General features: G+C 42.4%; 6 protein-coding genes across 6 annotated transcripts; 2 read left to right on the top strand and 4 right to left on the bottom strand.

Annotated features, from left to right (window-relative positions):
• Positions 1-89: 89 nt before the first annotated feature.
• On the bottom strand, positions 90-1,517 carry PAS_chr2-1_0216 (the record flags this gene model as incomplete). The annotated part of the gene is made up of 1 exon (XM_002491061.1): positions 90-1,517. One exon carries the CDS (start codon positions 1,515-1,517, stop codon positions 90-92), a length of 1,428 nt encoding a protein of 475 aa, XP_002491106.1.
• Positions 1,518-1,815: 298 nt separating this feature from the next.
• PAS_chr2-1_0215 (uncharacterized protein) lies at positions 1,816-5,907 on the top strand (the record flags this gene model as incomplete). The annotated part of the gene is made up of 1 exon (XM_002491060.1): positions 1,816-5,907. The coding sequence occupies one exon, from the start codon at positions 1,816-1,818 to the stop codon at positions 5,905-5,907; it is 4,092 nt and encodes a 1,363-aa protein (XP_002491105.1).
• Positions 5,908-5,951: 44 nt separating this feature from the next.
• On the bottom strand, positions 5,952-6,647 carry PAS_chr2-1_0818 (uncharacterized protein; the record flags this gene model as incomplete). The annotated part of the gene is made up of 1 exon (XM_002491059.1): positions 5,952-6,647. One exon carries the CDS (start codon positions 6,645-6,647, stop codon positions 5,952-5,954), a length of 696 nt encoding a protein of 231 aa, XP_002491104.1.
• Positions 6,648-6,871: 224 nt separating this feature from the next.
• Positions 6,872-7,840, bottom strand: PAS_chr2-1_0817 (uncharacterized protein; the record flags this gene model as incomplete). Its single annotated transcript, XM_002491058.1, has 1 exon — positions 6,872-7,840. One exon carries the CDS (start codon positions 7,838-7,840, stop codon positions 6,872-6,874), a length of 969 nt encoding a protein of 322 aa, XP_002491103.1.
• A 149-nt stretch (positions 7,841-7,989) lies between these two features.
• PAS_chr2-1_0214 lies at positions 7,990-11,733 on the bottom strand (the record flags this gene model as incomplete). Its single annotated transcript, XM_002491057.1, has 1 exon — positions 7,990-11,733. One exon carries the CDS (start codon positions 11,731-11,733, stop codon positions 7,990-7,992), a length of 3,744 nt encoding a protein of 1,247 aa, XP_002491102.1.
• A 517-nt stretch (positions 11,734-12,250) lies between these two features.
• PAS_chr2-1_0213 (uncharacterized protein) lies at positions 12,251-13,981 on the top strand (the record flags this gene model as incomplete). Its single annotated transcript, XM_002491056.1, has 1 exon — positions 12,251-13,981. The coding sequence occupies one exon, from the start codon at positions 12,251-12,253 to the stop codon at positions 13,979-13,981; it is 1,731 nt and encodes a 576-aa protein (XP_002491101.1).
• Between the last annotated feature and the right edge of the window lies 1 nt (position 13,982).

Below are 13,982 nucleotides of genomic sequence, written 5' to 3'. Positions count from 1 at the left end.
ATGATGTCGTTGTAATAATTAATGCTTTGAAAGCTTTACATTTTTTTATATACAATACATATAATACAAACGGAGAGGCAATAATAGTCCTACTCTCCTTTAACCTTTTTTCGGGAATAATCAGGGCTTGGTGATCTGTCATACGTTGGAAATTCATCCAATGCGTCATCGGAAGATTCTTGATCTTCTAATGGCCTTTTCAATTCAGTTGTGGGTTTCTGTTGGGGCACTGGTTGCGGTCTTTGTTGTGTGGGTGGTTTAACAGGAGCAGGGGCAGACCTATGGGATGTTTGTCCACCGTTAGCAGCAGCACCTGCTGCCATCTCTTTTCTTCTTCTTTGACGAATTTCCCAGTTCTTACGTATTTGCTCCTGTGCTTGAATCAATTCTTCTTTCGTCACCCCATCTCTGATAGATTGTATTACTTTCCCCACAACAGTGTAGTGGTTGGCATTCAATTTATCGTCTCTAAACCGAAGGAGTCTCCAATGCTTACTTTTATCCTGATTCACCTCTGCTATTCTACCATTGAACCTTTCACCAGACTCCTTCAATTCTTGCCATTCTTCATCTGTAAGAGTAAGCTGGCCGAACTCTTGGTGCTTCGAAAAATCAGCCTCGTACTTCTCAGGATCAGTGGAGTTGACGGCAGATTGTCCACCTACCCACTCATACAAATATATAGTCGGCTTGGAGTCGTAATCAGGGTAGACTCGATCTGGACCTTCAGGAACGTCTTCATCTTCATACTTGGGGAACTCCAGCAAAAGCTTGAAATCAATGGTATTTTCCTCCGCAGGTTTCCACTTCAACAATGTAGAATCTGTTCCGACCACATACGGGGTCTCTGAACATGTCAATATAAGACCATCAGAAACATAGGACAGGTTGTGCAACTGCTGAAATATCTTGGAGATCTTGAACGGTTCAGTCATATCCTTGAAGTACAATTTAAATGGAAAATTCTGACAGTCAACAGGATGTTTTTCTCTTAGTTTTCTATATGGTTTGTAGAACAATTCACTTGCGTAGTAAAGTCTCTTGGGAGTCAGTTTATTCATGACAGACTCTCCGTTGTAGGCAAGACAGTCGAAAATCAGGTACCTCAATTGTTTGGTGCCTTCGGGCGTTCTGCTCAAGACAAGTTCGCCATCCACAATCGTCCCATTGTGAGGTTTGGAAAAATCATTTGGGCTTAAAGGAAAATGAAAATTTGGTACCATAAAATACTCATTAGCTCGGGTGATCAAAAATGTTCCCTCATCCCCGGTTTCTGGGTGTAATAGCGTCAAAAGCAGACAGCGCAGGCCATCAGATTTCTCACACACGTAGTAATCCTTATTCATCAAGTTGTCCTCCAAATGGACTCTTTGAAAGCTTACGGGCTGCGACCCAGGGAAGGTAGTAGGAGGAACTCTGGTGATGGTGCTGACGACTCCCTTCAAAAACCTAGTCATTTCTTGACCAAGAGGCTCTCCGGGAATCGTTGGAACATCTCGCTCTTCCATTTCAACCATGATCAACTTGCTATAATCTGGAAAAATGGGGTATACTTGCAGACTGTTGTCAGATGGAAGTTAGACAGAAGCCTAACCCGCGAAGGTAAATGGCACGAAAATGCATTTCACACATTCCATGTTGGCGTCATGGAAAAAGCGGTCCGCCCAGCAGGGGAAAAAAATGTCTTACAGGCGGTCCCCTCCCGCCTGATCCCTTCCAAAGATCTCCTTCCACTTTATTCTTGTCCGTTTTCAGAGTAACCTGAAAGGGCAACTGGATCAATAATTTCCCATTCTTGCTCTCTCTGTCCATAACATGTCGTCTGGAGCAAGACCAAAACGGTCAGCAAGCCTGAAGGTTAACTACAAAGAGGCGACAGAGAAGGAGTACGATGCTATGCTTCACAAGAGCATTTCGAAGTCTCCTTCCAAAAGACAGAAGAAAGTCACACCTCCTTCCACTGCGAATACAAGTGAGACCCCCAATTTAGACACAGCCAATCCTTCCATATACGTTCCCATAGACGAAGAGGTTCCTTTAAACTGGCAGCCTCCGGTCAAAAAGCAAGATAGGTTCAACAATGTGCTGGATCTTGAAGGGGCCATAATATCAGAGAACACTCTGATCCTCAAAAATAGACAGCCAATTAGTAAAGGCCAATGTATATACATGATCAGTGAACCTGCGGGTGAGCCGTACTATATTGGCAGGATCTTAGGGTTTGAAAAAAAGGAGAATTTCACTGATAATCCTCAAGACGCAAAGAACTTCATGTTCAAGATAAATTGGTATTACAGACCAAGAGATCTTGTGAAGAGGTCGACCGATTCAAGACTACTTTACGCCACAATGCATACAGACAACTGTCCAATACAAAGCTATAGAGGAACTGTGACTATCAAGCATAAATCGGAGATTGCGAACTTGGACGAATTCAAGCAAACTCCCAACTGCTTTTACTTTGAAAAACTGTTTGATCGGTACATGATTAAACTGTACGACGTTTTGCCTACCAAGTCCTTAGATCACTTGCCCGAGAATTACTACCGAGCTTTGAATAAGAGATTTGAATATGTGTTTGTGGAAACTGGTAAGGCACAGACTCTGTTATCAGCTCCGAAAAACTGTGAGAAATGCTACCAATGGTGTAGCAACATGGACAGTGTTCACTGTTTAAACTGTGAAAAATACTACCATATGTTGTGTCTTGATCCACCTATCTTATCTAAGCCGAAAAGAGGGTTTGGATGGTACTGTGCAAAGTGTTCAAGAGACATGGAGGTTGAACTAAGTGAAAGAAGAGGAAAATTATTGGAAGATTCAGTCGATGATGATAAGGACGACGAAGTTGAAGACGATGAAAAGAACGAAGTCGAAAGACAATCTACGCCAAGTTCTTTACCGCATTATGAGGAAGCAGCCATTCAGTTCCTTGAAAATGACTCCACGCATTCTCTTGAAGAACGACGAAAGCTGGAAGAATGGCCGTATAGGTATCTAGGTGTTCATGCAAAACTAGAGGACGCACTGGATCTACAAGATAGACCATACCCACGAGCTGCTTCCAGACTGGGTGCTAAACACCAATGCAACTATATCCCCGACTGGTTTGGACACCCTTTAAAGTATTACGACAAACTTGACGATGACGGAAAGGTAGTAGATTCACACAAGAAAAAGCAACGATATTTCAAATCCAAATCCAAGGTCAGCCCTCCTCCCATTTCCGTTATTGAGGACGCCAATGTGTTGAAAGTTCCAGATGAATACAAAGGCCAAACACCAGATACATATCCTCCTTGGCTGCTGCCAAGACCAAGAGGATACATTGAGAGAGGCGGTGACGATACGGCGGTGTTGATGTGGAGGCAACCAAAGGACCAGAGTGATATGGTAGAGTCTTATATTGAGAAATGTTCTGAGGTTTCAGATAAGCTGGGATTGTACCGGAAAACTCCCAATTTTATGGATGCTATATTGAAATTCCTTATGGACAGCAATTACGACCCTATAAAGGCATTTGAGGAAGTCAAAAAGCTTACTCGAGATTCGGTAAAGGAGCCTACATTAACGCCAGAAGAGCTTGAAAAGTTTGAGGCTGCAGTGAAAAAATATGGTAGTGAACTATATCCTGTCTATCAAGCAGTGGGAACACAGAAATGCCCTGACATCGTCAGGTTTTATTACCTTTGGAAGAAAACTCCTAATGGGCATCGGATATGGGATAATTTCGAAGGAAGACACAAGAACAAAATTAAAGCAGCAATAAAGACGACTAAAGGCACACCTGAGGACATTAACGACTCAGGGGATGATTCTGCTTTTGATTCCAAGAAGATAAAAGCGCAGCGTTTTGAGTGCAAGTACTGCCATTCAAATCACTCGACGCAGTGGTTCAAGGTGAGCGGTGCAGAAATTTCCGAAAATGGATCCCGAATAGCTCTTTGTATGCGATGCGCTCGTCTTTGGAGACGTTATGGAGTCGTTTGGGAAGAACCAAACGAGAAACCTACCCCTAAGGCAGGTGCTGCATGGAAAAAGAAGATTGAATCAGAGCTGGTCAGAGATAATGAAGCAATCATTAAAGCCAGAGAAATGTATAGACAACACCCAAGAAAGATTGGAAGCAAAAGAAAGGCTGATGATTACGAATCTCCAACAACGAAGCAGAATGGTTCAGTGAAGAGGTCGAAACAAGATAAGGAAAAGAACAAAACAGAACAAATTAAGCTTGAATCTAAAAAATCGGAGCCAAAGAAGGCGGATAACAAGAAGGCAGCAACCAAAAAGACTGAATCCAAGAAGGTTGTGACTAATCCTGAGCAAAAGCAAAAGGTAAAGAGAAAGAAGGTTGAGAAGAAATCTCCTGATCCGAAACTAAAGGGTGACTCCACAAAACCTTTAACCAAGAAATCAAGATCGAAAGACAGTACAAAGCAAGACAAATCATCTTTGGCCACTACTACAAAAGTTAAGGCTAATAAAGAACCTAAAGATTCAAATAAATTGCTAAAAATAGCTCCCAAGAAACTGCCACCTCAAAAACAACCATTAGTCTCTGACAAGGCCATCGAGGAAGCAAAATTGCCCTTCGCAGTTTCAGAGTTGGCCTCTTTTCTTCCTTGGAGAAAACTGTTCAACCGCTATGCCAGTGATTATGAAATTTCCAACTTAACATTGGATACGATCAAACGAATAATGAAATCCATAAGGCCAGGCAACCCAATAGAAGATAACAAAAAAGTGTGGAAGCTTTTGAAGTCTGCACAACTTCCTGGCTTGACTTCCAAGAATATGAGTTTACCACTCTATGACCTGCAATCGAGACCATGTAGCGTCTGTCGCACCTTTGATGATATCAATGAAATGCTGATTTGCATAAATTGTGGTCTTAATGTTCATGCTTCGTGTTATGGTATGGATACAAAGATTGAGGGAAACTCATTTCAGATGGAGAGTGGATATTACAACTACAAATGGTGCTGCGATCCGTGCAGCAATGATTTACATCCTTTGATATCAACTTACTACTCTTGCATGCTTTGTAATGCTAGAGAGATTGATCATGATGCCTGCATTACTGGGCAGCCAAATGCCATTCCTGATTGCTTGAAGCGAACAACGTCTGACGACTGGGCCCATGTTATCTGTGCTCTTTTTACAAAGGGCATAACTTTCGGTAATCCAGCTGCAATGCAGCCAATTCAGGGGGTAGAGGCAGTCTTGCATAAGAATACTAATTTGAGTTGTGGAATTTGTGGTGTCCGTGGAGGAGGCATGGCAGACTGTCATCTATGTAAAAAGGAAATGCATCTAACCTGCGCTGTGGACGTTGCAGGCTGTATGTTTGGATTTTTGATTGACAACAGCTCTGATAATCGAGATGCCATCAAAATCAGTGATGAGGTTTGTGGGCTCCCTAGTCAATGTCTTATTTGCAATAGTCATCCTATTTCCACTCTCCCCAAGAACTTTGTGCCATTGCGGGCCCATGGAACTCTTTTGAACCAAATTGGTAAACCTTTCGTATTGGTCTTGAGTCAATTTTTGAAGGTCAGCAAATCTGCGGATTCATTGCAACTGCATTCTAAAATCATTCAACGAGAGATTGCCCCTGATCTAACCGAGAAAAGGATAGTATTGAACCCATCACCACTATTTCAGAACATCTTGAACAGCGTTTCTCCTGAATCGAAAAATAACAGCGTCAAGCTCTCTTGTCAGCGTTGTAATGGTATCCAGTCACCAATATGGTATCCTTACCATGAAGATAGTCAAGCAGAGAACAACTCGAAAGTTGAATGCCATAGTTGCCATTATGGACCTCAACAGAATCGAGAGATTCCCAACCTGAAAAGATTCACTGAAAGGCTAGATCTTTCCAGGCTACAGATAGTTAATGATTAGGTGTAAATATAAGGAGTCTATGTATTTCAATTACCGTCAGAAGTCTAGGACACCTGTTTGATCAGCTGTTCAATCTTGCTTATTTCAGCCAATGTAGTTGCATTCGCCAGTTGCGTTTTCAGCTCCTCTCTTTCCTCTTCAGTAAGCGTGAAGGTCTCGTTGGACTCCTCTTGTGTTGCAGGGCCGTTTGATATGGCATCTTTCAATATTTCATTTGCCAATTCCGTAGGAGAGTCATGTTGCCCGAAGAGCTCACTGCTTTGGGTTCTTTCTTTGTCTTTGATCTTTTTAAAGTCCAAGATTTTTAGGCTGGATATTCTCCAAATCACCCACAATCTGTAGTACTTGTGAGACGTCACCGGGTTTTCCATTAAATAAAGATTTTTCAGCCTTTTAGCTTGAACTAGCGGTTCCAAGCTTGTTAAGCTCTTGATTTTGTTGTTTATTAGTACAATGCTTTCAACATTAGGAACATTCTGAGCAAGATTCGACTGTATGCTTCGTACACTGTTCTTTGCTATGAGGATTGTTTTCAATCTGGGAGAATAAGGAATGTTACCCAAGTGCCTGATGTCATTGCCTGTAAAGTCGATAGCTTCAATGATGGTGCTATTGTTGTTGTTGAGCACTCCCAAGTTCTCTATCATGAATATGTTTTTGTTCCTTAACATCAACACCCTCTGCTTCTCTGGATCCGTATATATCGAAGCGTTCTGGACAACATCTGGGGTCAACTTCATTTTGACTCTGCCTTGGATGAAGTGAGATATTGATAGATGATTATGAGTTCGAGGGAATACTTTTTCCCCCCAGTTTTCTCTCCCAAGACTCACCTTTCAGAATAGGCCTACTACATCAACTCCGTTTGCTTAGTCGGGTTGTCCAATCCTGGTAAGACTCACCAGTCTATATCATTGCACTTAAATCCTATTTACATATAAATACTAAACCCATACTCCTGGAGTTATTCCTCCAAGGATAAAACTGACCGATTACTGGGCAACTGTTTTCCCTCTAAAGGCTCATACTTTTCTCTCACCTTTTTCCTCAAAAGATCTTCGTTCTCCTTAGTTAATGGCTCTACCACCTCGTTAGGCTTGACGAACTGGAAATCCCCGAATCCAAACTCACGGTCTGAGGTCTTATCTAGCACGTACAGTTGCATTCTGATATAACGAACCATGGCTTCCACGTGCACTAGATCTACGTTCTTGTCACCATTGAAAAAATTCCTCCACAGGGCTGCTGCCAGTGTAGCGTCGTCGCTTATCAAAGCTTCGTCATAGGACATGACGATACCTCTCAACTGAGAATCAAAGTCCTTCAAGTAGTTATCTCTGATGCTTCCTGACATGACGTTCATCTCTTCAGAGAGCCTAAGCTCGATGTCTTTGAACAAACGATCTACCAATTTCTGTTGGTAAAGTTTACCATATTTGAAAGGCATTGCTCGCATTCTCACAAACAACAACCAGACATGGAGAGCTGTAATTTGAAACCATTGGCTGAACGATCGATTTAAACCAAGAGTTTCATAATAGAACTTGGCAGTGTCACTCAAAGGCTCATTTTTAAACTGTAAACCTTGGTCTTTGCACATATAGTAGTACTTACTACCTCCAATACTTCCGGATCTAATCTTGTCCATATCCACCTTAAACACTCCAATAAAAGCTTCACCTAAGGCCTCTTGCCATTTAGGAATAACGTAGCCCGTAGTTTCCTTCTTGTTCACTTCCAGTTTCCTCTTAGGGTCAATATCACGCTTTGGAAGATGCTCCTTTTCAATGTTGGGCAGCGTTGATGAAGTAGCCAGTTCCGTAGGCGTAGTTTTCAGATTCAACTTTCCATCGACTTTTACACTCTGATATCTCCTCAACGCCCTGAGAGAGTTTACAAAGCATGGGCTTCTTCTGGTCAAGAAAGAGCTCATGTTGATAAAGGCTTTGGCTGGAAAAATAGATGCGAAAAAAATACCAGAGAAATGTGATAAAGCCAGGTGCGAACCAGAGCAAAGGAAAAGATTACGTGAGCCTACTTGTGGTACTTATTATTGGGTGGATTCTATGGTCTACAGAAGTCTTATCTCCTTTTTTTATTAGTGGACTTCTTTTTGGGGCCGTTAAGATGCGTGTGTCCGAGTTCTTCTATAGCACTGGAGTTGACCCATTCCAGACATCTGGTAATCATGCGATCCTCCTTCAGATGTTCCAATTGATGCTTGGCTTCTTGGACCATCTTGATCTTTTCTTCTCGTTCTTGGCTTTTGGTTGTTTGACGAGTGGCGTAATGGGCTTTTTTACGAGTGAAGTCTAACTCTGTATGAATCACAGGAGTCTTGCGAGAACCTCTTGTGCCTCTAGTGTTTCGAACTGCCTTGGAACGTCGAGATCTTGTTGGCAACACTGCCGAGTCAGAATCGGAATCAGCCTCCAACTCCACTAAATCGTCGTTTTCCGCATTATCGGAGCTCTCCAGCTCTAAGACTTCTGGATCTTCCTTCTCCTCGTTCTCCTCAGCTGTCTGTTCAGGTATCACTGTATTCTCAATAATGTCTCGAAGTCTAACGTGTTCCTCAGAGTTCTCATCCAGGTATAAAGCCTTTCTTCTTGCTTCGATGCTGCCTTTGATAAGATGTTCAAGGATTGTCAACTGTTTATGTAGATTTCCCTCACGTATACCGTACTGGTTCAACAATTTCAACAGCTTGTCAATATCCTCGCTGGTGTCAATGTATCTCCAGTTTTCTTTGCTGAGTAAAAGATCGGGAGTCTCCTGGAGAATCTTTCTATCGATAAACTTAAATTCTTGTATGCAAGGTGCTCCATATTCATCAATAATTGTCCTCCCGGAAGGACGTTGTACCGATCCATTCTCTTGAAAATCAAACTCGAAAAACTTGGAGATTGCCTCATCAATAACAGAAGTCTTTTCTTCTTTCGATGCCAACTCCGGACTGTCATCTGCGACGGTAGTTGAGTCTTCCACTTTGACATTGGAATTTGTCTCCTCCGTCTTCAGAAAGCTGTCATTCGTTATTTTCTCCTTCTCTTTGTCTTTTTCAAGTTGTTCCACCAAATTATTCCATCTCTCAAGTTGTTCATCGCTAAAAAGCAGTAGATTTCTTCTATCTTCATCTGTAGGTCCTTGAATCCATAATCGGCCAACAAGATAAGTTTCCTCAGCGACATCTTCGAGATCTTCATCATCTTCGATTGCATCCTCTTTGTCGTCGCCGTCCTCTTCTTCGTCGTCGCTAGTCGTGTGGACATTTTTCAAAGTAGGCAATCCATTATTTTCGAACCACCAATACCTGTTGTAGGACCTGTCAAATCCAATACACCTTATCCGTTGCAGATCTATTTCATTCAGTCTCTTTTCAAGTTGTCTCTTCTCCTTATTTGCAGATTGGGCCTTCACCATAGCATCAGTTCTGCTAGTTAAAAGCTTCAAAAACTTGGGATCAGCTTTAGCCAAAGCCAGCTCCTTATCCGTGGGTTTTAATGGAACTTTGTCGCTACTCCTAGCTCGGCTCTTCTGTTTCTTATCCTCTCGTTGAGGTGCACTAGAAGTTTCTAATGATGTATCGGCAGTGCACAAAATTAGCATACATTCTTTATGAAGAGCCTGGGCTTCATCGGAAGCCAGCTTGTACTCACGCATTTTTTCCAGCCTTTCCCTTCGAAGTTTTGCAGCTTCTTCCAAACAATTGTCAATATGTGATCTAATAGTGGTGCTATCAATCAGTAGGGAGCATACAATACTGAGGACCTTTATTCGTAGATTAATCCCCAAATTTTCATAGAATCTAGTTTCCACCGATGCAGGCGACACTCCCAAATCTTCCGGAGCTAGAATTTCGTAAACCTGTTCGATATCCGCTTGGTATTCAGGCAGGTGGTCCACTAATGACAATACACCCACCAAGGCAATCTGCCAACCACCATCTTTAAAGTTCCTGTCCCTTAATATTTCTTGCCATGGGCGTTTGCGATAATTAAGCAACTGATAGGCGTTATGATTGATCGTAGAGGAAGCATTTGATTCGTGATCATCCTCTTCATCTGACTTTTCATTCTTAATGCTAGGGTCAACTGCATCCCCGTTTTCAGTCCCATTAACGATGCCATTTGCATTCTCTTGCTTAATATCATCTTGAAACTCTTTAGTGGAGTCCCCATCATCGAGAAGATCGGTCAAAGATTCAGGTAAAGTGATCAAAAGACCATGGTGAGGATCATTTGACTTGGGCTTTGTATAGTTAGTGTCAATGATGCACGACAATAACGAACAAAATATCTCCTCTAAAAGTGACGACTTTCGAGATCTATTTGACCATTTCAGACATGTTATGTAGTCGTCTAGTGTAAACGTATCGATAATAAGAGCCTCACGATAAACGTTGATAAATGCCCAAGTCTCCATTAGTTCATCAACATGGTCAATTCCATCCAGTTGTTTTGTTACAGGTTTGTCCTTGATAATCTGGAATGGAAGTGCAAGATCCTCAACAGACCCTTTTGACGGTTGCAGCGTCGATTGATTTTGGTCCTTGGTCCCATTAGCTGATTGGTTTATGCTCATAAATGCTGTGTTACTAGGGATAAGAGTAGCTGGAGACTCTGTTCGTGCCTTAGTAGACTTTTCCTGCTGGCGAACTTTTCTCATGGTAACATTCAAGGACTTCAAGAAACGGAAAACTTTTTCATAGTGCCATACTTTGATATGCCTCGACTCTACGTACGAAAACATGTCAGGAGGTTCGTATTGTGTTTTTGGGTGATAGGATCTCATAGTAACTATGATATTGGTTGTGTTAGGATCAAAAACCAATTGACGGGAGACACCAGCAAAACCTAACAACTGATTCAATTTGGTGCGTGGTTCAACATCAGAGGAGTCGTCAGCTGACAAATCAAGATAGTAGTTACATCGAGACAAAACCTCGTTCCATCTATCTTTCCAACGTTGCAAGGATTCAGTATCTTCAGATGAAAGTGCAGGAGGAGTTTCCTTTAGGTTTTCAAATATATTAGGGAACTCTGACTTGACTCTCTTCTTTGAGTCTTGAGTAGATACCTTTTTCCTTCTCTTCCTTGAAGGTTTTTCGTCCTCCTCTTCCTCTTCTTCGAACTTTTTCAATTCCTCAGGGTACTCCGTTGGAATTCTGTACTTAGCAGCATACTGATCTTTGACCACCCAAGGAGCACCAGATCTTTGCGATCTAGTCAACGTCAACTTGAGAAAAGTTTTCACGTACCACTTAGTGAACGCATTCCTATCACGGGAAACTTGATTTTCGTTCACGGTTACTTCTCCATCAGAGTTTGAGAGGCCAACGCGATAAGAGCAGTATCCTTCACGTACGGTACCATCAGGTAAGGTGATGGGAGCAAACCGTGCCTTTTCTCTGATGATCCCTTTATATCTGTTAGATCCAGCACTTTTAACATTCACTAGATCCCCAGGAAAAAATTCTTTCTTGAAGTGTAAATACACGTCATCGACTAATTGATCTAGTCTGGGTATGAGACTGAATTGCACATATCTCAAAATTGGTTCTCTGACAGGTTCTGGAAACTTATTTTCAACCGCTTGCATTTCCTCCTGTTCGTACTTGAGGGCCTCAAAGAAATCAAACGAGCTGTTTCCAGTGATTTCACACGCAAACTTCTTTTGGCTATAATAGTCCATCCTATCAAGGTACTCATCGTAGTTCAAAAACCACTCGCCAGTCTGTGGAATGTACCAAATTTCCGTGTCTAGATCATCAGGAAGCTGTTGTGGAGGGACAACTTCCACCTGCTTTCTTTTGAAGAGAACCATGGTGTTTGGGGATTAGAAGAAAACAAATATTTGAGCGGAACTTGCGAAAAAACGCCCCTAGCGAATGCAAGCTAGACATGTCAGGAAGATAAAATTGATACCGCAGAAGCAGGGGTAGTTGGGGAGGGCAATCAAGTACGTTCACAGAGCATGGCTGCGTTATCAACTGACTATTTTATGGCGTGGTTTAGAAGAGAGAGTATCAATTAGGCGTCAACTGGGACCATTATGATTAGACGTTGTAGGTAGATGCAGGTGAAAAATGGACAGACGTAGGCAACAAACACAAACTGTCGGGTAACCTTTAACAGTATTCAATTCCAGGTGTTTCAAGACAGCCTTAGATACTAGCAAGCTTCCAGGGAAACCCTATTACTCATGCTCCCACTGTTGGAACTCACAACCAAGAGGCTACATGTATGCGTATGCATACAGGTACTGCTCAGTGATAAATTTATTTCGCGAGATCGTACTCCAGAAACTTTCATGTAAGCCTTCCTACTTCGCTCTGCCCACTATGTTAGCCAGAAAGGTATTAGCTAGACAATGTCTGGTGGTAGCCAGGCTTTGTGCGGGTAGATTTGCCTCCTCATTATGCGGGTGCAGTTGTAGAGGTTTGATGAGGCCACCAAAATTTAACAGTTCCAAATCTCTTTCGAGATCGATGACCTCATCGTCCCTGTTTGAGTCTCCAAATTGTCCTTCCTGTGGTGTGGTTCTCCAAACAGAACATCCAGACAAAGATGGGTATTGTCTACTGCCCAAAGGTGAAAGGAAAGTTAAAAATTATCAAAATGAACTAAAAGAAAAGCTTTTTTTGAATGTGAAAAGGGAAGAACTTGCCGACAGACTGGGCCATGAGGTGGACTCTGAATCACTGATTATACCCAAGGAAATGTACCAAAAGCCCCGTACCCCGAAACGACTGGTTTGTCAGAGATGCTTCAAATCGCAAAACTATTCCTTGATCGACCATTCCATTCGTGAAGAAAATCCCGAACACAAGATCCTGGATGAGATCCCTTCAAACGCCAATATCGTCCACGTTTTATCTGCTGTTGATTTTCCTCTTGGTCTCAGCAAGGAACTGGTAAACAGATTTAAACCCACTCAGATTACGTACGTTATTACAAAGTCTGACGTGTTCTTCCCCGATAAGCTAGGTCTCCAACGGACGGGAGCTGCTTATTTTGAAGACAGCTTGGTAAAGCTTGTCGGTGCAGATCCTAGAAAGGTAGTATTGGTCTCAGGAAAAAGAAATTGGGGCCTCAAACAGCTGCTATCCACTTTACCCAGAGGTCCCAATTACTTTCTGGGAATGACGAACACCGGAAAATCAACCCTAATACGATCCATCGTTGGTAAGGATTACTCAAAGAAGCAGACAGAGAATGGCCCGGGTGTCTCTCACCTTCCTTCATTCACAAGAAAACCCATGAAGTTCAAAATGGACAACAACAGTCTTGAACTCGTAGATCTCCCTGGATACACTGCTCCAAATGGAGGTGTTTACAAGTATCTTAAGGAAGAGAACTACCGAGACATTTTGAACGTTAAACAGTTAAAGCCATTGACATCCCTCAAGGCATACACAGAAACGTTGCCTTCGAAGCCAAAACTATTCAATGGTGTGCGAGTAATATGCATTGGTGGTTTAGTGTACATTCGGCCCCCAAAGGGTGTAGTGCTGAAACAGTTTAGTCTCGTCAACCTTCCATCCTTCATGTACTCGTCGCTAAAAAAGGCCACCAGTGTAATCCAAGCGCCCCCACAAGCCTTGGTGAATTGCAGCGTCGTCAAGGAGGACAGTCCAGATGAACTGGTAAGATATGTGATCCCTCCATTTTATGGTTTAATTGACCTGGTCATTCAAGGTGTTGGATTTATCAAGCTTCTGCCCACTGGAGCTCGGAACACCAGAGAACTGATAGAAATTTTTGCCCCAAAAGACATCCAGCTCATGGTGCGTGATTCCATCCTCAAATACGTCTACAAGACCCATGCCGAACACGACTCAACCAATAATCTCCTGCATAAAAAGAACATAAAAGCCAGAGGCCAAACCATACTACGAAGACTACCCAAAAAGCCTGTATTCACAAAGCTTTTTCCCGTACCAGCCAACGTACCGTCTCATGAACTGCTCACCATGGTGACGGGAAAGGACGACCTAGCCGAGGAAGACAAAGAATACCGCTACGATATCCAGTATCCCAACAGATACTGGGATGAAACCATCTGTAAATAGA

Source organism: Komagataella phaffii, chromosome 2, assembly GCF_000027005.1.
Source record: "Komagataella phaffii GS115 chromosome 2, complete sequence".
NCBI lineage: Eukaryota > Fungi > Ascomycota > Pichiomycetes > Pichiales > Pichiaceae > Komagataella > Komagataella phaffii.
Note: the sequence above shows the minus strand (reverse complement) of the source record. Positions and strands in the feature narration are given on the sequence as shown.